The 19910-nt window shown below is 37.3% G+C and overlaps 2 protein-coding genes across 6 annotated transcripts in view; both read left to right on the top strand.

Annotated features, from left to right (window-relative positions):
• Positions 1-12020, top strand: part of LOC306854289 (unconventional myosin-Ic-like) — a 48491-nt gene extending 36471 nt beyond the window's left edge. For all 4 annotated transcript variants that reach the window (XM_079392170.1, XM_079392171.1, XM_079392173.1 and 1 more), the window contains 25 exons: positions 1496-1594; positions 1784-1897; positions 2045-2116; positions 2625-2744; positions 2994-3073; positions 4280-4385; positions 4737-4817; positions 4912-5003; positions 5119-5213; positions 5345-5391; positions 5573-5653; positions 6220-6325; positions 7039-7156; positions 7541-7654; positions 7778-7854; positions 7944-8097; positions 8189-8348; positions 8440-8523; positions 8827-8920; positions 9004-9059; positions 9332-9467; positions 9785-9855; positions 9939-10036; positions 10179-10278; positions 10380-12020. In XM_079392170.1, coding sequence (XP_079248296.1) covers positions 1496-1594; positions 1784-1897; positions 2045-2116; positions 2625-2744; positions 2994-3073; positions 4280-4385; positions 4737-4817; positions 4912-5003; positions 5119-5213; positions 5345-5391; positions 5573-5653; positions 6220-6325; positions 7039-7156; positions 7541-7654; positions 7778-7854; positions 7944-8097; positions 8189-8348; positions 8440-8523; positions 8827-8920; positions 9004-9059; positions 9332-9467; positions 9785-9855; positions 9939-10036; positions 10179-10278; positions 10380-10406 — 2382 coding nt within the window. In that variant the 3' untranslated portion in view covers positions 10407-12020. The remainder of the gene's footprint in view (positions 1-1495; positions 1595-1783; positions 1898-2044; positions 2117-2624; positions 2745-2993; positions 3074-4279; positions 4386-4736; positions 4818-4911; positions 5004-5118; positions 5214-5344; positions 5392-5572; positions 5654-6219; positions 6326-7038; positions 7157-7540; positions 7655-7777; positions 7855-7943; positions 8098-8188; positions 8349-8439; positions 8524-8826; positions 8921-9003; positions 9060-9331; positions 9468-9784; positions 9856-9938; positions 10037-10178; positions 10279-10379) is intronic.
• Positions 12021-12390: 370 nt separating this feature from the next.
• LOC306854292 (NLR family CARD domain-containing protein 3-like) lies at positions 12391-19437 on the top strand. 2 transcript variants are annotated; one of them, XM_079392184.1, is made up of 9 exons: positions 12391-12683; positions 13026-14897; positions 15122-15544; positions 15652-15738; positions 15924-16007; positions 16096-16179; positions 16270-16353; positions 16435-16561; positions 17264-19437. In XM_079392184.1, the coding sequence occupies exons 2-8, from the start codon at positions 13078-13080 to the stop codon at positions 16526-16528; spliced, it is 2676 nt and encodes an 891-aa protein (XP_079248310.1). In that variant the 5' UTR covers positions 12391-12683; positions 13026-13077; the 3' UTR covers positions 16529-16561; positions 17264-19437. The 2 variants fall into 2 exon arrangements, with proteins under 2 accessions (XP_079248310.1, XP_079248311.1); XM_079392185.1 differs by lacking the exon at positions 17264-19437 and having other exon boundaries at positions 12432-12683; positions 16435-16657.
• Positions 19438-19910: the final 473 nt, after the last annotated feature.

The following is a 19910-nucleotide window of genomic DNA, read 5'->3' as shown; positions in this document are numbered from 1 at the left end:
GACCTCAGAAAACACAATGGACCGACACCAGCAGATGACATGGCACCCCAAACCATCAATGACTGTGGAAACTTTACACTGGACCTCAAGCAACGTGGATTATGTGCCTCTCCTCTCTTCCTCCAGACTCTGGGACCTTGATTTCCAAAGGAAATGCAAAATTTACTTTCATCAGAGAACATAACTTTGGACCACTCAGCAGCAGTCCAGTCAAGAAGCTTCTGACGCTGTCTCTTGTTCAAGAGTGGCTTGACACAAGGAATGCGACAGCTGAAACCCATGTCTTGCATACGTCTGTGCGTGGTGGTTCTTGAAGCACTGACTCCAGCTGCAGTCCATTCTTTGTGAATCTCCATCACATTTTTGAATGGGGTTTGTTTCACAATCCTCTCCAGGGTGCGGTTATCCTTATTGCTTGTACACTTTTTTTCTACCACATCTTGTCCTTCCCTTCGCCTCTCTATTAATGTGCTTGGACACAGAGCTCTGTGAACATCCAGCCTCTTTAGCAATGACCTTTTGTGTCTTGCCCTCCTTGTGCAAGGTGTCAATGGTCGTCTTTTGGACAACTGTCAAGTCAGCAGTCTTCCCCATGATTGTGTAGCCTACAGAACTAGACTGAGAGACCATTTAAAGGCTTTTGCAGGTGTTTTGAGTTCATTGGCTGATTAGAGTGTGGCACCAGGGGTCTTCAATATTGAACATTTTCACAATATTCTAATTTTCTGAGATACTGAATTTGGGACTTTCATTAGTTGTCAGTTATAATCATCAAAATTAAAGGAAATAAACATTTGAAATATATCAGTCTGTGTGTAATGAATGAATCTAATATACAAGTTTCACTTTTTGAATGGTATTACTGAAATAAATCAGCTTTTTCATGATATTCAAATTTTATGACCAGCACCTGTATATTGCGCAATTGCAACTTTCTCATTATTGCAACTTTGTCTTTTATATCTTTTTTTATTGTTGCGATTTTATATTTCACAATTGAGATTTAAATTTTTTCAAATTTTCTGCTTACAATATTTCTTAATTATATCTTAATTTGTCTTTATTGGCACTATTTGTCTCATAGATTCAATTATTTTAAACTTTACTTCTTCCAATTGCAACTATTTCTCGAAATGTGTCTTTATTTCACATCATGACTGTTTTGCATTTTAAACTTTTTCTTTTTTTTTCCCAATTACCTTTTTTATTGTACTCTAATGCATGCAGAAATGTCATTAATACTAAATAAAAATGTAAAAAAAAAAGTCCAATAATATTTTTCAGCTCAGTTTATCACATGGGACTTTTGTATGAGTATTCATCATAAATAGCATCATAACTTTTCCCACATGTATGCAGGAATGTCCCTCTGTTGCTTCCTCTTCGCTCCCCTGGTGTTTAATAAAGGAAGTCAAGAGAAGCCCCTCCTCATTTGATTTCCTCTGTTGAGCTGATTGTGTGTGTGTGTGTGTGTGTGTGTGTGTGTTTTTTTTAGGGTAACTGTCCCAAAGTGAGCTCCATAAATGACCGCAATGACTGGAAGATAGTGAGGAAAGCCCTGAGCGTCATTGGCTTCACTGAGGATGAAGTGGAGGTATGAAAGACAAACCGACCAATCACAACACACACCCACACTCTATGAAGAATGAAAGAAATAGAAAGTTCTCCCTCTTTATCTGGGCAAACATTCTTTATTTTTTAAATCTGGTGTCAGAAATTACACGCATTACCTTTTAAATTGTGATCTTTCCTCTAATTCACACCCATCCCTTTCTGTCCACAGGAGCTTTTGAACATTATTGCCAGTGTACTACACTTGGGGAATGTCCAGTATGGAGGAGAGGACAGCGGCAGTGCCTACATCATTACAGAGACACAGATTAAATACTTAGCCAGGGTAACAGGACAGTTTATTTATATCACTGGTCTGTGGCCACATGTGCATGACCTCTGTGTTTAAACTTCTAACCATGTTTCTTCTCTTGAAATTACATGGAAGGGGTTTGTTTTTTGACTGTTTGTGTGTGTATTTGTGATATTGCAGTTGTTAGGTGTGGATGGCACAGTTTTTAAGGAGGCTCTAACGCATAAAAAGATCATTGCCAAAGGAGAAGAGGTACGTTTCCAATTATTTAGAGTGAAATGTTAATTATTGCTATTGCTAACAGACAAATATCACTATTACTATTGCTCATACTTGGAGTTAGGGATTTTTTAAACTTGTTTGTTGAGGGGAAGTCTGCTATTACTGTTGATCATATTCATGATTTTAGCAGTTGATAAAAAGGGTGAAAGAATCCCATAGCTTTACAGTAAATGAGGAAGCTGAGTCATAAGGAGCAGAATATCATAGAGACTTTGACTTTTGAAGCACCACTAACATTTTCTTCAAATATTTAATGATTAATAAAGTATGAAGAATCTTAAATCTCAGATTCAAGTCAAAGCTTTTATTCCAACCATCTGTAATAAAACAGTGCTGTTTAGCTTTAAAACCTTTTTTCGAATGTTTAGTAGTTTAGAGTTTTCAGTGTAAAAAGAATTGTGTGTGTGTGTGTGTGTACAATATGTAATGATTACTATGAGTGGTTCCCATTATTCTACTGTCTGTATTTGTGTTATAGCTGATGAGTCCTTTAAATCAAGAGCAGGCCGCGTCAGCACGGGATGCCTTATCTAAAGCCATATACGGTCGTACTTTTACTTGGCTGGTCAACAAAATTAATGCCTCTCTGGCCTTCAAGGTATGGACTCGTTCTGTTGTTAAATACACTACCAGCTCCATGGCTTTACAAATTCACTGATAGAGGCTTGTTGCTAAATGTGGATGTTTGGCGCCACCACATGGAGAAATGTCATCTGATTACTCTGGTTTTCCGATGCCTGTTATTAGAACACATTCTCTCCATATGATCTTACAGGCTGTGTATGTTTAGTCTGAACGGCATGCCACAGCTGTTGTTGAATATTTCTGTGCTTTTAATGTCTCACAGGATGATTCATTCAACAGTAAGAACGCCTCTGTCATTGGTCTGCTGGATATCTATGGCTTTGAGGTCTTTCAGAACAACAGGTAGAGTAAATAGTAAATACATAGTGTAATGACATTTTATATAATATTTAATTTATAGAATTTAACAATATATGTATGCTATATTTTGTTATATTCCATATACTGTTTATTTTATACTACTCTAAATATTATTTAATATTAATTTAAATATATATATATATATATGTATGTGTGTATATATATATGTATATATAATTTTTTTTTTTTTTTTTTTTTTTTTAAGTAAACAGTTAATCACATTATTATTGTAATATTTAATAACATATTTTTGTATATTATAATCTTAAATATTGTTGTAATTATTGTTTTACATTTGATATTTTATTTTTATATTTTAAATTATATTTGATTATATCCATACAGTTTCCAAACCTCTGTTGCGGGGATGCTTGAGCCTATAAATTATATATTTTATAATTATACTTTAAATAGTAAATATTTCAAATGTACATTTTCAACATGAGTATTTCAAAATATTTTCACATGCATATTTAAACTTGTCCCTTTTAGACATGCACTCTATTCATTTACTAACTGCTTGTTTTCTTTTTAAAAAAAATAACACTAGCTTTTCTAATATCTTTTTTTATTCTATCTATTTGTTTTCTTTTTATTTATTATACAATTAACAAAAGCAAAAAAGGCCTCTAACACTAGCTTGCTCCTATTCTTTTTCTGTTCTATCTATTCTTCTGTTTTCTTTTTATTTATTATATAATTTTAAAAAACCTTGCTATGTGTACTGCATAAAGCTAACTGAGACTTGCACATCAATGCTCTTTTGTTCATTTTGATTGCTTCAATTGTCCTCACTTATAAGTCGTTGGACAAGTGTCTGCTAAATGACTAAATGTGTGTGTGTAATATATATATATATATATATATATATATATATATATATATATATATATATATATATATATATATATATATATATAATATATATATATATAATGAATTATATTATTATTATTATTATTAAATAATAATAAATAAAATCATATTAATTATACTAATAAAATTTTGATTCATATTTATGCAATATTTTCAAATAATATTTCATACATTATATGGAAAAATAAAGTCTTTCTTTTATTATTTTGGTTATCTTTGGATTTGGGTAACATTTATTTATTGTTAACAAGAGTAGAATCAGACTAATTTTCAGAGATAACTCTCTCTGCCTCTCTTTGTCTGTCTGTTTAGTTTTGAGCAGTTTTGTATCAACTATTGTAATGAGAAGCTGCAGCAGCTCTTCATTGAACTGACTCTGAAGTCGGAGCAGGAGGAATATGAAGCCGAGGGAATCACGGTGAGAATTCCCTGAAGCATATACTGTACACACACAGTTCAGCATATGTAACTAGTGTCCGGGGTGCTGGAATGGTGTCTTACTCGCAGCTCAATGGGCACATTATGGGCAAACATGTCTCGTGGGCTTTATTTTCGTGCTGTTAGTATGATAATGCTGACCTCTCGCTCTGCCGATAAAACATTGTGACGCATAGACTGTTAAAGAAAGGCTGTTTGTGGCCTGGATTCTGGTCTGGGAATGCACTTGTTATTGCATTCCTTGAATTTTATAGCAAAAACAGCATTGCAAATCTTGAATATTTTCCTCTTAGTTCAAATGCAGTAATGCTCGTGTTTTTGCATTCTCCAGTGGGAGCCTGTGCAATATTTTAACAACAAAATCATTTGTGATCTTGTGGAGGAGAAGTTTAAAGGAATCATTTCCATCTTGGTGAGAATGCTCTCTGTGAACTTCCATCAAAATATTAAACATTTTAACGTTTTAAGCTGCATATATCTAAAATTATTTACTGTTATTTCTACAGGATGAAGAGTGTCTCCGGCCTGGACATGCCAGTGACATCACCTTCCTGGAGAAGCTTGAGAACACTGTCGGTGGCCACGCACACTTCCTAACGTCAGTCACGCCACCTTCCTTTTAGCATTCGATCTAATACCTAAAATTTATATCTTGAGCATTTGAAAACTAATATATATGATATTTATACATCTGCATCTGTACTACATTACAGTCACAAACTGGCCGATGGAAAAACCCGTAAAGTAATGGGTCGTGAGGAGTTCAGACTGATCCACTACGCAGGAGAAGTCAACTACAATGTGAACGGTTAGTTACTGAACAGAGGGCAGCGATAAAAATGAAGAAACAGAAAGAGAGCATGTCGTTAAACAAAAGCGGGCACTTATGCCCACAGACTTTGTGTTGACTGACGTCATTGTGTATTTTCCAACTTCTAGGCTTCCTGGACAAGAACAATGATCTCCTTTTCAGAAACCTGAAGGAGGTGAGGAAACAGGCCCAGGAAAAAAAAATTATATATATATATATATATGTATGTATGTGTATGTGTGTGTGTGTGTGTGTGTATGTATGTATGTATGTATGTATGTATGTATAAATAAATAAAGAAAAGTACACCATATCTGGGCTGAAATTTCAAATAAGAAATATGTCTCTATTTTCAGGTCATGTGTATGTCCGAAAATAAAATCCTCACTCAGTGTTTTGACCGAGAAGAACTCACAGACAAGAAACGCCCAGAGACGGTATCTGTCTGTCTATCTATCTATATGGCTGTTTAAATATTGATCCGTCTTGTCTGTCCATCTATCCATCCAGTTATTATCCAAAAAGTAATCTCTCAAGTATAATTTTTTTTAAAACTTAAAAACTGCTATTTCTAGAAGGTTAAATATATAGCGTCAAATATTGATTGTTTAAAACAGAACCATAAACAACAAAATTTGTTTGTGAATCAGTTCATAGTGGCATTTATACATAAACCACAGCAGCTTGGCCTGAGTCCATGAAATTGCTAATCTCTGTTTGTCACCCACACTGTGAGGAATGCCCTGACACTGTGGTACCTCTTCACTCCATGTGACTGCATACAATCCTGAATCCCCCCCAATCGCAGTGCCCACTCCGCAGAGCCCCATTGGTTGAGTGTGGGTGGGCTGCTGTTTAGTTGTTTGCTTGCATTGTTTACCACTGGCTTCTCCCACATTGTCACTGCCTGGCTGGACTTGCACACTGTGACTTGTGTTCTTGCTTGTTCTTACTGGCCGTCTGTTTTTCTTGATCTCTCGTTCCGTTGGCTCGCTGCGACCAGGCAGCAACCCAGTTCAAGAACAGCCTGGCGAAGTTGATGGAAATCCTGATGTCTAAGGATCCGTCTTACGTGCGTTGCATTAAGCCTAATGATGCCAAGCAAGCAGGTTTGTGAGCACTTTTCTGTACTGGAGTTTTAATGCCATTCATCACTTAGAAATAATTTTTCTCATTTGTGCTCATTCCTCGCACCTGTTCCCTTACCATTATTATCCCGACAGTATCATTATGCTTTTAAATGACAGTATTGTGGTAGTTTGATGCATTCCATGTTTTAGAATTATTGCCATGTTCATATAACATAGTATTTCTGTGGTACTCCAAGGGATGTAGAAAATGATATATTATTATAGGAGATGATTATGATTTATTGTAGAATTTATTGAACTTTTTTTTCATGTCATTTAAACATTTAACAATTAAACATTGATGAACCAAACTGCTATACATGTCTAAAAAAAATATAGAATTTAAATGAGAAAATTATGAAATTGTAAAAGTTTTACTATTTTATTTTCTGATTGTTAAAGGGCTTCTATCTATCTATTTTGAGTATTTATATATATTTTGAGTTTATTTGTGCCATTACGTGTGATATAATGGATTAATTGTTCAAACTGCAGTCACTCGTTCCCTCACACTGATTCTCTCTTACTTCATCAGCTCCTTTGTTTTGCCCTTGTCTTTTGTTGATATTTGCTAGCGTCTTTTGTTTGTTAATAAGCTCTAATCCTCATAAATAGTGGTAAATGTATAGTTTTATACATCCGTTACATTTTATGAAGCCTCATTATACTGAAATCTCTCTGTCTCTCTACAGGGCGTTTTGATGAAGTCCTCATCAGGCACCAAGTAAAATATCTTGGTCTGATGGAAAACCTTAGGGTGAGGAGAGCTGGCTTTGCATATCGTCGTCGCTACGAGACCTTCCTGCAGAGGTTGGCATCTACATGGCAGAAGAATATAAAAACTTAGCCCCAGATCAACTGTTCTTTTAATGGCACAGCCTGGTTATTATTTCAAGTGTAGCCCTGTTGGGTGACCAAACATACCTCATAATGGTAACCCACAATACTCTTTTAACTTACAGTTAGCCTGAACTAATTTAGCTGATTTAGGCTATTTTTCAGCAAGGCTCTCACAAAAAAAATCTTATTTGTTACTCTTCACACTTTCTAATCCTCTTTTTGAAAGCTCAGCGCTTCCTGTGGACTTCAGTGATAAATAAGGTCAAAGGGAACAAGCAGTGTGTTGAAAACAGTGATTCCTCTTTCTGCTTAAAATGTAGTTTTGTGGGTAATGCTTGTGATTTCCTGTTTCAGGTATAAATCCCTGTGTCCAGACACCTGGCCGAACTGGGATGGCCGTCTGGTCGATGGAGTTTCCACACTCGTCAAGCACCTCGGCTACAAACCTGAGGAGTACAAACTCGGCAGGTTGGTTACACAAATAAGCATTTAAAATTCTAACTTTTATTTTATTACGGCCAAAAGTATTTTTTTTAAATCAGTATTCTTTCTGTGGTTCCAAAAAAGGCTTTTTTTTTCTCCCTTTTAAAGGACCAAAATCTTCATCCGCTTCCCTAAAACCTTGTTTGCAACCGAAGATGCACTAGAAGTCAGAAAACACAGCCTTGGTATGAGCCATATTCAAAGACGTATCATGTAACTCTTCACTGGAGGGTCTGCCTAACTTTAACCTCAACAAACTGTTCTTCATGCACAGCTACCAAACTGCAGTCATCCTGGAAAGGCTACCGTCAAAAAACCAAATACCGTAAAATGCGTCAATCAGCTATCAAGATCCAAGCCTGGTGGAGAGGTATTCTGGCCCAGAGGGAAGCAAAGCGCAGGAGAGAGGCTGCCAACACCATCCGCAGGTCTGTGTGTACAATAGTCAGTGATGTGATTCTGGCCAGTGAGAGAGCGTATGCCCACTTTTGTTTTTACCATCTGTGGTCACTGTTACAGGTTCATCAAAGGCTTCATCTACCGCCACCAGCCACGTTGTCCAGAGAATGAATACTTCTTGGACTATGTTCGCTACTCGTTCCTAATGAAGTTGCACAGGAGCCTTCCTAAAAGTGTTTTGGATAAGAGCTGGCCAACGCCACCTCCCGCCCTCATTGAGGTGAGAGATGTCTGTCATGAATCAGTGATCTGTACAAACATCGACTCTTCTAGATGTGAGATGAGAGATTATGCCTTCCTTTCGCTCACAGGCTTCAGAGCAGCTCCGCAAACTCTGCATGCAGAACATGGTGTGGAAGTACTGCAAGAATATCAACCCGGAATGGAAGCACCAGGTGTTTTGTTTTATAACTTTTTTATTTTATTTTTTTATTTGTTTTATTTAAAAAAAAAAAAATCATTTGTAGTAGTATTTTTAATTTTATATTGTATTATTTATTTATTCATTTGATTGTAGGGCTATTGTAAATTAACCTAGAATGAAAGTACCTGTTGTTACATTTTACATGGTTAAATATTTTATTAATTTTTTATTATTAGTCCAATTTTGTATTTTTTAATTTTTTTTATATTTGATTATTTATTCGTTTATTTTGATTGAGTTACTGAAAAAACTGCTTTATTATCTATTAATGCAGTTGGAGCAGAAGATGGTCGCAAGTGAAATCTTTAAGGACAAGAAGGACAACTATCCACAAAGCGTCCCAAAACTTTTTGTGGGCACAAGACTTAGTGAGTTTTCAGATTTCATCTCACTTTGAAGACACATTTCCTGTGTTGTATATTCTAATTTTTTTTTCTGCGTCTGTCAAAAGGTGGTGAGGAAATCAACTCTAAAGTGCAAGAGGCTCTGGGGAATGAGAAGATGAAGGTTGGTTGAATTCTGGGCTCATTTGTTTGGGAAATCTGTCTTTAATGTGGTTCAGACTGTGATTCACAACTACATCCTCTCATCGGTCTCACCAAAAATGTGTAATTTTACGTGACTGAATATGTGATCTCCTACATATTACCTTATTTCTCAGTGTTTGTCAATGTTTGCTCGAACAACATACAGTACTATACACGACAAGCATCTATGATAATAGGCAGCACGTGAAAAAGAAAAGTGATTCTGCTAATGTAATCCATCCTTCCCCATAGTATGCTGTTCCAGTGACTAAGTATGATAGAAAAGGATACAAAGCACGCAACCGACAGCTCCTGCTCTTGGCGAACAGTGCCATCATTGTGGAGGAGGCCAAGCTCAAACAGCGTATAGACTACAGCTCACTGAAAGGTGAGCTTAAGCTGTTTTTGCACTTAGTTTGACTATATTATGGTACGATTGCATTGTAAGTGTGAGTAATATACAATATCGATACAGTTCAGTAAGAGCAGCTTGCTTTAATACCAATTGTAAGGCATACCATTCACATGAAACAAACCAGAGACTTAAATGCTTTACTCAGAATTTTGTCCAAACTGAATTCGAAAAGCCACTTTTTTTCACAAATTCAGATGTCTAGTGTGCTCTAGTGTGACCACACCGATTGAAAAAAGTGAATCACAACCAATTAAAAAGTGACACACTGACCACTTCTGTTTTATCTGTAGGGATTTCTGTCAGCTCTCTGAGTGACGGCATGTTTGTTCTCCATGTTGCTTGTGAAGACAATAAGCAGAAAGTAAGTCTTATTTGCTTTTAATTTCCTTAAGCGCTAAACCAACTGCTTTCAGAGTGAATATATTATCTGTATTGGTGTCACAGGGTGATGTGGTGCTTCAGAGCGAGCATGTCATTGAAGCGTTAACCAAAGTGGCCATCTGTGCTGAGAAGATGAACAGCATTAACATTAACCAAGGAAGGTGAGTTGTAGACACAAAATGATCTTTTTTTTTTTTAAAAACTGTTTTGAGTTTCAAGGCAGACTTGTGTAAATCTCAGATTTCCGTTTATGAAATTAACTTTTTTTTTAATAAAATCTATTGCTTTCCCTCTCATGGACAGTATAAAGTTCAATGTGGCACAAGGAAAAGAAGGGATCATAGATTTTACATCTGGCTCAGAGTTGCTGATAGCCAAGGCTAAGGATGGACACCTTTCTGTGGTGAGCACTGCTGACAAAAAAAACCCCCTTTTTATCAAGATTGTTTAATAAAAACGATAACAAACTTTTTTTTATTATTTTCTCTCTCTCTTCTCAAAAAGACTGCCCCTCGCCTCAACTCAAGATGATGGACAAGTCATGACCAAGCACTTCCTGCATTCTCACAGGATCTTCCAGATAGGCTCCTTAGTTCATCAATCACATGACTAAAGGCGGAGTTTCTCTGCCAATCAGACGCCAGCTAGCTGCACCAAAGGCCTCTGCTTTAAATTGTGAAAATCCAGCAAATTTATTTATGTTTTGGGGGATTAATACTGTTATATGAATATTATGATTTTATATGTCAAAAAGCCAAGACATAACAATATATATGTGCATTTCCTGCACTCTGTCTTTATCTAGCTTTATTTGGGAAATGTTGATTTGTTAGAGAAGGTGACCTCAGCCATGCTAACGAGGTAAATCAGGGTTCATAATGAGTAGTTGTTAGCTTCGGTTCTATTTATGTTCACCTGTGATTACTTTTCTATGAATTCTGCAATCCAAACCTATCAGAACCAATACACTTTTGCGTTCATAGGAATGGTATTAATTACTTTTTGCATAGAGAAGATGACTTGTTCACTTGAACGGTTAAACTTGTTCTACACACTATTTGTGTGACATAATGTTTGCTCATAAGTTATTAATATTAGTTGATGTGTTAAAAAAGGAGGACAAACTTTTTGGGAGCTTATACCAAGTGCATTGAAGGTGCGTGGCATGTATGTAAAGCTACCGAAAGAAATCTTAATGTTGATAGAAAGAATCCGCACGCTATGTCCAGTGATGCTAGAAAACCAGCCCCGTTTTTTACATTATGATCCATTCATTATTCGTTACCCACTTTAAGGGTTCAATCTGAGTTCAGAGATCAATAAATGTTTATATTCTCAGTCCCAAATCTGTGCCTCGAAATGTTAGGGTTAGAAAGTATCTTTGATAAGATGAGAGTTCCTGCAAAAATGAGAAGAAATCCAGTGATGGACAAAAGATTGATTTTTGAGAGTGGTCTTCCCTCACGCTCTCCAGTGGTGAATCGCTCAGGCTTTGTGCACCTAATACACTGGACACAATAATCTCTCATATTAATGCCATTTCCCATATTAGCACTGCTCTTAAGATCACTGCACAGCTTGAGAGAGATGTTGTTAGCCATAATAGTAGGGGAAGTTGTAGGTTATCTACAAAAATAAATTGTAACTTGGCTTGATGCAGGTTTGTGCATATGTAGCTAAAAGGTAACACTACTAAATGTTCACAAACCAAATCTAAATGTTGTTTTAGAAACTAAAAAGTGGAAATTTGGCATACCCTTTGCATTTTAGGATTTCAGGCACCTAAAACTCTTGATGGCATAATTGTTTGATATCGCCTTGTTTTCGTGTCCGTCAAAGGACAATGTTCAGAGAAACATTGAGCATGTGCCTATCATAGCTGGTGTCATAGTTGAGGATGCTTAAAAGACAACACTGAAAGGAATGCTGGTGTATGTGCAAGTGCCGCATGTATTTAGAACAAATATCTATTTTTGACATTTATAAAAAAAAAATACCCCCAATACTGTCCACACCCTTGGCCCCGAAGTTGATATATAATTCACACTTGTGATTTTTGTTTTATACTATTTGTGTAAAATACCTTGAAGAAATCTGTCATTTCGAAGCAAACTGACAATGTATTTGAGAATATTAAAGCTGATTAAAAAAAGCATTGCCTTGTCAGCTCTATTTTTCATAGCATGCATGGGAAAGGGGTATTTGTGTTTGCAGCATATTGTTTTTTAATCTAGTGGAAATCCAATTTTGCTTTTAATAAAGCAATATTACTATTTGCTTAGCAGCAAATTGTGGAGTTTTGGTAATATGATCCAGGAAAGGAAAGACTTGGAGAATGAGATTATGTCACTGGCAATTATGTCATTGTTTTTCCACACCAAACCTGAAGCAATTTGAATACAGCCTGTAGGTGTTAATTACTCATAAATGCATGAGTGGTTTGAAATCAGTGTCCTCTAGTAAACAGAAACCAGCCACATACAATAAATAAGACTATTCAGAGAAGAGCACGAGTGACTGTGACTGGGCGGAGATGATCAACTTCTTGTATTCTGCTATTGCACAATTGACTGTATCAGGTGACTTTGAGAGGAATTCATACGGAGGATTTCATGTTTCAGACCACTGAAACGTTTGTTTTACTATAGCGATAAATATTTGTCTCATCTAGTAACGGCCTACAAAGTAATCGACAGATCATCCGATTTGTAAAGATATTAATTGTTCATAATAGGTTTAATGTATCGTTCAGTAGTTTCACTTTCAACATTAAATCAATGAGATTCTACGGAAGTGTGGGAATAATGCGTAAGTTTATTATTATTTATTAAACAATTTCGCTTTGTTTGTTTTTTTCGATGTGCTTGTTTGGAACTATTAGCCTACTGTTCCCGCGAATCTTGAGTTTATCCATCTTAATCATGAAATGTTTTGTGATTAAATTTGTGACTGAAGTTATTTTCATATACATTTTATTCATATACGTTTCAATTAAGTAATCATGGCGGTAAATAAGATAAATAAAAATTGTGAGCTTGTGACTTATATAGTTTGTGAATCGTTGTTTTAAAATGCTTGAATACTTAAAAAGCACAAATACTTTAAGTTTTGACTTTTTACTAATTTCGTTTTCTTTGGGGGCAAGATCAGGCCTTAACTAGGGGGCCTCAAACTCCCCCACAATCAGGAACCTTTTAAAGTGATGGCTGTTGGATCCTGTAGCGCAGAGATTCAACAGCGTCGGGTGGAGCTGGTGGAGAACTACAGCGGACACCTGACACATCTTCTGGACGTGCTGTTTAATGTGGGGGCAGTGACCGAGGAGGACCTCAGTCTTATTAGAGGTTCAGCTGTTCGAGGTGAGAGAGATTGCATGAGAGTTCTGCTGGATGTGCTAAATGGGAGAGGAGAAGGATCATGCAGGGCTTTCCTCTACATACTACCAAGTGTTCAAGATAAGACCGCCAAACTAGGACAGGCCAACAGGCAAGAGCATCTCAAAAAACACAAGGACATCTTGGCCAGACAGCATGGCCTGGTGGACTATCTCACCATCAGAAGACAGACTTTAGGACAGGATGAGAGTGGATGCTGGACTGATATCACTTTTTCAAGACAAGCTGGTTATGCATCGTCTTCTCAATGCCGACATGAGTCAGCAGGAGTTGGGGATGCTTTCAGGACACGCGCGGATGAGATCTGCATTTTCAAGGACGTATATGAGAATCTGCTGTGCAACCAAGCGAGTGGTGTGAATATGCTGTCGGGAGTTGCTGGAAGTGGGAAAACCACGGTTGTGAGACGCCTGGTGCGAGAGTGGGCTGCAGAAACCAACTCCTCTAAGGCTGTCCTATCTCTGTCCTTTCGTGAGCTGAACCTCATAACTCAAGAGCAGAGCTTGCAGGACCTGCTATTGGATCACTACATCCACCTGAAACCTTTCTTGCCCGAGTTACTAAACTCAAACCCAACACAGTTTTTACTCATCTTAGATGGTCTGGATGAGTTCTGCTACCCTCTTAATTTCGAACACACTCCCAAGTGTTCAGATCCTGAGCGGGTGCAGCCTATACAATCCATTGTGGTGAACTTAATTAAGGGAAATCTGCTTCCAGGAGTGTCCATTTTCCTTACTTCACGACCTCATGCGGTCTCCAAAGTTCCTCCAGTTCTGGTCAGCCAGTTTTACAGTCTGCTCGGTTTCTCTGTAGCTCAACAGAAGCAGTACTTTGAGCAGAACTGCAGCTCTCCTGAGGCTGCCGAAGCAGTGTGGGCTTCAGTGTCATCCCATAAACCCCTTCTACTCATGTGCCACATTCCCGCATTCTGTTGGATCGTGTCCACTGCCTTGCATGATGGCGGCTCCTGCCTTTGTCCTGATACTGTAAGTGCCAATTCAGGAGAAAAAGGAGGCCTTGAGGAAGCCAACCAACCAAACTCTTTATTAAGACCTTCTGAGGAGAACTCAAAACCAGTCACGATCTCTGAAATCTACTGCTGCTTTGTTAAATCCATCTTGCTATTCCACGTGCAAGGGCGTAGTGAGGGCTCCCATCACACCAGGCTTCAGCACGCCCCTCACGTCCTTGGCGAAATGCAGCCTATACTCAAAAGCCTGGGAGCAATGGCCTTCAAAGGCCTCCTGGAGAGACGGTTCATCTTTGAAAGCTCTGATTTGAACTCTTTTAATCTGGATAGCACCAAACTCTCACAGGTGTTTCTCTCAGAGATACTTAAAGAGGATCGAGCGTCCCTCACCTTTGAAAAGGGCTTTCATTTTATCCACACCAGCGTGCAGGAGTTTCTGGCTGCCCTGTACTATATTCTCCAGTCACTCTCAGGATCAGATCCATTTTCAGGCCTCAAACCAAGCATAGGCCGCTATATCCAGTATGCATTTAAGCAAACGGCATCAGCCATTAACAAATTCAGCAGACCACAGCGTCTCTTCCGCAGTCGTATTAAGAAGGCCCTTCGCTGTGGTGAACAACATCAGTCTGGACACATGGATCTTTTCTGCAGGTACCGTTTAAAACTGTTGTCATATTAAATGCATTTTATCAGCAGGTCAGTGATGTGACACTCATTTTTTTGTTTGTCTTTTTATTCAAAAACACGTTAAAAATGCAATTCACATATACAGTGTCTTGAATGCAAATCTTCAAAGTTTTTATGGTAAAAAGAGGCTTGTTTAGGTTGTAAAATTTTTCTATTTAATAACTGACCAGTTATTTCCGCTTATCCAGGTTTGTATGCGGCCTGCTGGTTCCCAGAACACGTCTGATCCTAAATGGATTTTTCCCTGATGGGCCCAAGATGCATCTGCTCCGTTGTCAGCCCTCTCCAGACCCGACTCCACCTTTCCTTCTCCATCTGTTACAATCTCAACTCCAGAGCTCCACCCTCAGCCCGGAGAGGCAGGTCAATGTTTGTCACTGTCTATATGAGGCCCAAGACACTGGTTTGTCACAGCGGCTACAGAGTTGGATGAAAGTTCTTTCACAGCAGGCCTTAGATCAATCTGGTTCGGTAAACAGGGACTGGAGCGAGCTAGCCTTCCTGTTACAGCTCAGTCCAGACCTGCAGGTTTTAAATTTAGATGCTCAAGGACTCGATGCTGACGGACTACACCGGCTCCTACCAGTCCTTCCTCTTTTCTCAACACTCAGGTAAGTACTAACAGTAGGCATAATTGTTTGGAGGCAGATGTGATACACTCGATGTTAAATGATATTTTTGTGCTTTGTGATAATTATTGTATGTTCTTGACATAAAGTCTGGGCCAGAATCCTCTTGGTTCAGAGGGAGCGTCTGTGTTATCCCTTGTTCTGAGAAACCCAGATTGTCGCATTCGGAGGCTGTGGTAAGTGGGGAATTTATATATAAACTCTTTTAAAAAATATCAAGAAAATCAAAATGTCATAAAATAAATAAAACTGACCACCAATATTGTATAATATATATATATTTTTTTTAAATGTATAAATAAATAATTGAAATAAAATAGTCATTAGTCAATTTTGTTATGGCTGTGTATGTTCGCTCTAGGGTGGTTGCGACAGGACTTGGCTGTGAAGGCCTGAAGATCCTTGTAGAAGCGCTGAAAGAAAATCATACTGTGACTGATCTCAGGTGAACAATGACAGAGAAAATATAATTTTCAGTTAAAAATGCACATGTTGCACTTGACTTAGTGTTTACAATATCATTCTTTCATTAGAATGGCCATCAATAAAATTGGAGATGTTGGAGCTGGTTACCTTGCAGAATTGTTGAGGACGAATCGCACATTGACGGATATCAGGTAAATGAGACTTATCTCCATAATTTCAATCTCTCGAATCATTTATTTATCTTAAATGTTCACTGAGTTGAAACATTCTGCATCCTATAGACTTCGTGACAACCTAGTGACGGACAAAGGAGCAGAAGTCCTCATGGCTGCTCTGAAAGAGAACACTACATTAGAGTATCTGTGGTAAGAAACATTTAAAGCTGATTTACTATAGTCTATTTCCTCATGATTCTGAAACACAAATATATTTTCTGTTCATCTCAGGTTGTTTGACAACAAGTTTACCAAAGATGGCGTCAAGAAACTCAAAGAATTTGCAAAGACCAGATCAAACCTTGACATTAAAGCTTGCATCTGACCCACAACCAACAAACCATTGGAATAGCAACTGGTTTGTGACAAACATTTTTATTCACACATTGTATTCATACTTTATTTGACATATTGGTATATTACTTTTTGATATATTACTTTTAATACATATTAGACCGTTAAATGAACAGTTCACCCAAAAATGAAAAACTGCTGAAAATGCACTCAGGTTTGGAGAAATTTAGCATTTCATCATTTGCTCACCAAAAGATCCTCTGCATTGAATGGGTGCCGTCAGAATGAGAGCCCAGCTGATAAATACAGCACAATAATCCACAAGTAATCCAAACAATTCCAATGCATAAATTAACATCTTCTGAAGCAAAAAGCAGCATGTTTGTAAGAAACAAATCCATCATCACAAACAAACTAATTATTCCTTTAACTACTCAGGCTACTACTTCCCTCTGCTGGACGTTTAAGGAGCTGTTATTTGTATGCCGTATTTGAACATTAACAAGCAGTAATATTTTCAGAACTATTTTAGGATTTATAGACAGTTTTTTTCAAAAACACTGAATTGCATTTATTTATTTTGTGAAATAACTTTTTTTATTATCAAATCTTTTACAGCTTTTAGCTAACACCCACACAATCAGATTTGACTTAAGCTTATTAGTGTATGATAGACTTTGAGGGACCTAAAATGCCTTCTCAACACACATCTGTTTTTCTCGTACTTCTTTATAAATTATTGTCTTCTTTCTCTTTTCTGCTATAGGGTCTCAGACCAACTCAACAATGATTATGCCACAGTCACTGGTTTATGCCCATTTTTGTGGGTGCTTTTAGTTGCAGAGCTCAGGGCTCCTCTTAGATGCTTCATAAAAAGAAGTAAAAATGTAAGTGTAAAATACACAAAGCCAGAGTATTCTTTGGTTAGTAAATGCATTTATTTTAAGATACTATGTGTTACTAAAATCACAGTAGTGTATTTTAGAAGCACTTTTGATTGTACATACTGGTGGAGATCTCTAAAACCCAACTAGATAGATAGATAGATAGATAGATAGATAGATAGATAGATAGATAGATAGATAGATAGATAGATAGATAGATAGATAGATACAGGTACATCTAAAAAAAATAGAATATCATGAAAAAGTTCATTTTTTCTTGTAATTTATTTCAAAAGTGAAACTTTCATATATTTTAAATTCATTACATGTAAAGTAAAACATTTAAAAAAAAAATGTTTGTTTTAATTTTGATGATTAGAGCTTACAGCTCATGAAAGTCAAAAATCAGTATCTCAAAATATTAGAATATTTACATTTGAGTTTCAATTAATGACCATCTCCACAGTATAAATTCCGGGTATCTCTTGTTCTTTGAAATCACAATAATGGGGAAGACAGCTGACTTGGCAATGATCCAGAAGATGAACATTGACACCCTCCACAAAGAGGGTAAGTCACAGAGGGTCATTACTGAAAGGGGTGGCTGTCAAAGCATATTAAATGCAAAGTTGACTGGAAGGAAGAATTTGGGTAGGAAAAGGTGCTCAAGCAACAGGGATGACCGCAAGCTTGAGAATACTGTCAAGCAAAGCTGATTCAAACACTTGTGAGAGCTTCACAAGGAGTGGACTGAAGCTGGAGTCAGTGCATAATGAGTCACCATGCTCAGACGTCTTCAGGAAAAGGGCTACCAAGCCACTTCTGAACCAGAGACAACGTCAGAAGCGTCTTACCTGGGCTGTGGAGAAAAAGAACTGGACTGGTGCTCAGTGGTCCAAAGTCCTCTTTTCAGATGAAAGTAAATTTTGCATTTCATTTGGAAATCAAGGTCCCAGAGTCTGGAGGAAGAGTGGAGAGGCACAGAATCCATGTTGCTTGAAGTCCAGTGTGAAGTTTCCACAGTCAGTGATGATTTGGGCTGCCATGTCATCTGCTGGTGTTGGTCCACTGTGTTTTCTGAAGTCCATAGTCAACGCAGCCATCTACCAGGAAATTTTAGAGCACTTCATGCTTCCTTCTGCTGACAAGCTTTATGGAGATGCTGATTTCATTTTCCAGCAGGACTTGGCACCTGCCCACACTGCCAAAGGCACCAAAAGCTGGTTCAGTGACCATGGTGTTACTGTGCTTGATTGGCCAGCAAACTCGCCTGACCTGAACCCCATAGAGAATCTGGGGTATTGTCAAGAGGAAGATGAGAGACACCAGACCCAACAATGCAGATGACCATTACACCTGAGCAGTGCTAGGTGTTTTTTGCCACAGGCTGATCGCCTCCATGCCACGCCGCATTGATGCAGTAATTCATGCAAAAGGAGGCCCAACCAAGTATTGAGTACATAGAACTGAACATACTTTTCAGAAACCTGAAATTTCTGTTTAAAATATCCTTTTTTTTATTGATCTTATGTAATATTCTAATTTTCTGAGACTGAATTTTGAGTTTTCATTATCTGTAAGCCATAATCATAAAACTTTCAAGAAATAAAGGCTTGAAATATTTCACTCTATGTGTAATGAATCTATATAATATATGGGTTTCACTTTCTGAAATGAGTGACAAAAAATATTGACCTTTTTCATGATATTCTAATTTTTGAGATGTACCTGTAGATAGAATGGGCTTGACTACTTTTTGTGAAAAACGTCTGAACATGGTTTTCATTGATTACTTTATCCATGTCAGATCATTTATTTCTGAAACATTGCACGCCTGTCTTCTTTCTGAAAGTTGCATAATATAGGTTCATGCATTGTTATATCATTAATTGTCATAACATCTTGAAATATGAATTGTTATAAATATGATTGCTTAGTGATGCTTACAATGCACAGTGTACAAGTACAAGTGTTGTCATGCAGTCATTGAAACAAGATGTACAAATAGATATTCAATAAACATTGTATGGATTCTCCAGATTCCAGTTTGCTTTGGTAATGGAGTCTGTGGTTTGTCATCACTTCAAAGTTCAAACCGTATTGCTTCAGAAGTAATTCCATATATTGATGACTGCTGCCTTGAATGCAAAATCTTACCTTACATGTAGATTCTCACGTCTGTTGTGATAAGTCTCAAACATTGCCTAAGTTTATCGAGGCGGGGGGTTCCACTGGTTCCGGAGTAATATTTAACATCATTAATCCCTCATTTAAAAAAGCCAGTTTGTGTCTGTATTTTAATGTAGTTGCCCATTTAAACCAGCAGATGCCGACGTGATGTTTTGTGACTCGTATCACCTCTTTGTTCAGTTTAGAGTTTAGAGGCAATAAAAAGTCACTTAAATTCCCCTGTATTATGATCTGTTTATACAATGTGAATTACCTTTGTTATAAAGACCACTGATAAATGCGATTTCAGAAGTTTTAAAAGAGCTTAATCTGATTCCCAGAGTTGATGTTTTTCCTTTT

Source organism: Barbus barbus (genome assembly GCF_936440315.1).
Source record: "Barbus barbus genome assembly, chromosome: 34".
NCBI classification, from domain to species: domain Eukaryota; kingdom Metazoa; phylum Chordata; class Actinopteri; order Cypriniformes; family Cyprinidae; genus Barbus; species Barbus barbus.
The sequence above is the reverse complement of the archived record's forward strand: the minus strand, read 5'-3'. Positions and strand labels throughout refer to the sequence as shown.

What these genes read in the sequence shown, in the direction of transcription:
- LOC306854292 (XM_079392184.1), top strand. Translation starts at nt 13,078, where the DNA reads ATGGCTGTTGGATCCTGTAGCGCAGAGATTCAACAGCGTCGGGTGGAG. An exon ending in TGTCGCATTCGGAGGCTGTG is followed by an intron (nt 15,739 to 15,923) that starts GTAAGTGGGGAA and finishes TGTTCGCTCTAG; the next exon opens with GGTGGTTGCGACAGGACTTG. An exon ending in CGCACATTGACGGATATCAG is followed by an intron (nt 16,180 to 16,269) that starts GTAAATGAGACT and finishes TGCATCCTATAG; the next exon opens with ACTTCGTGACAACCTAGTGA.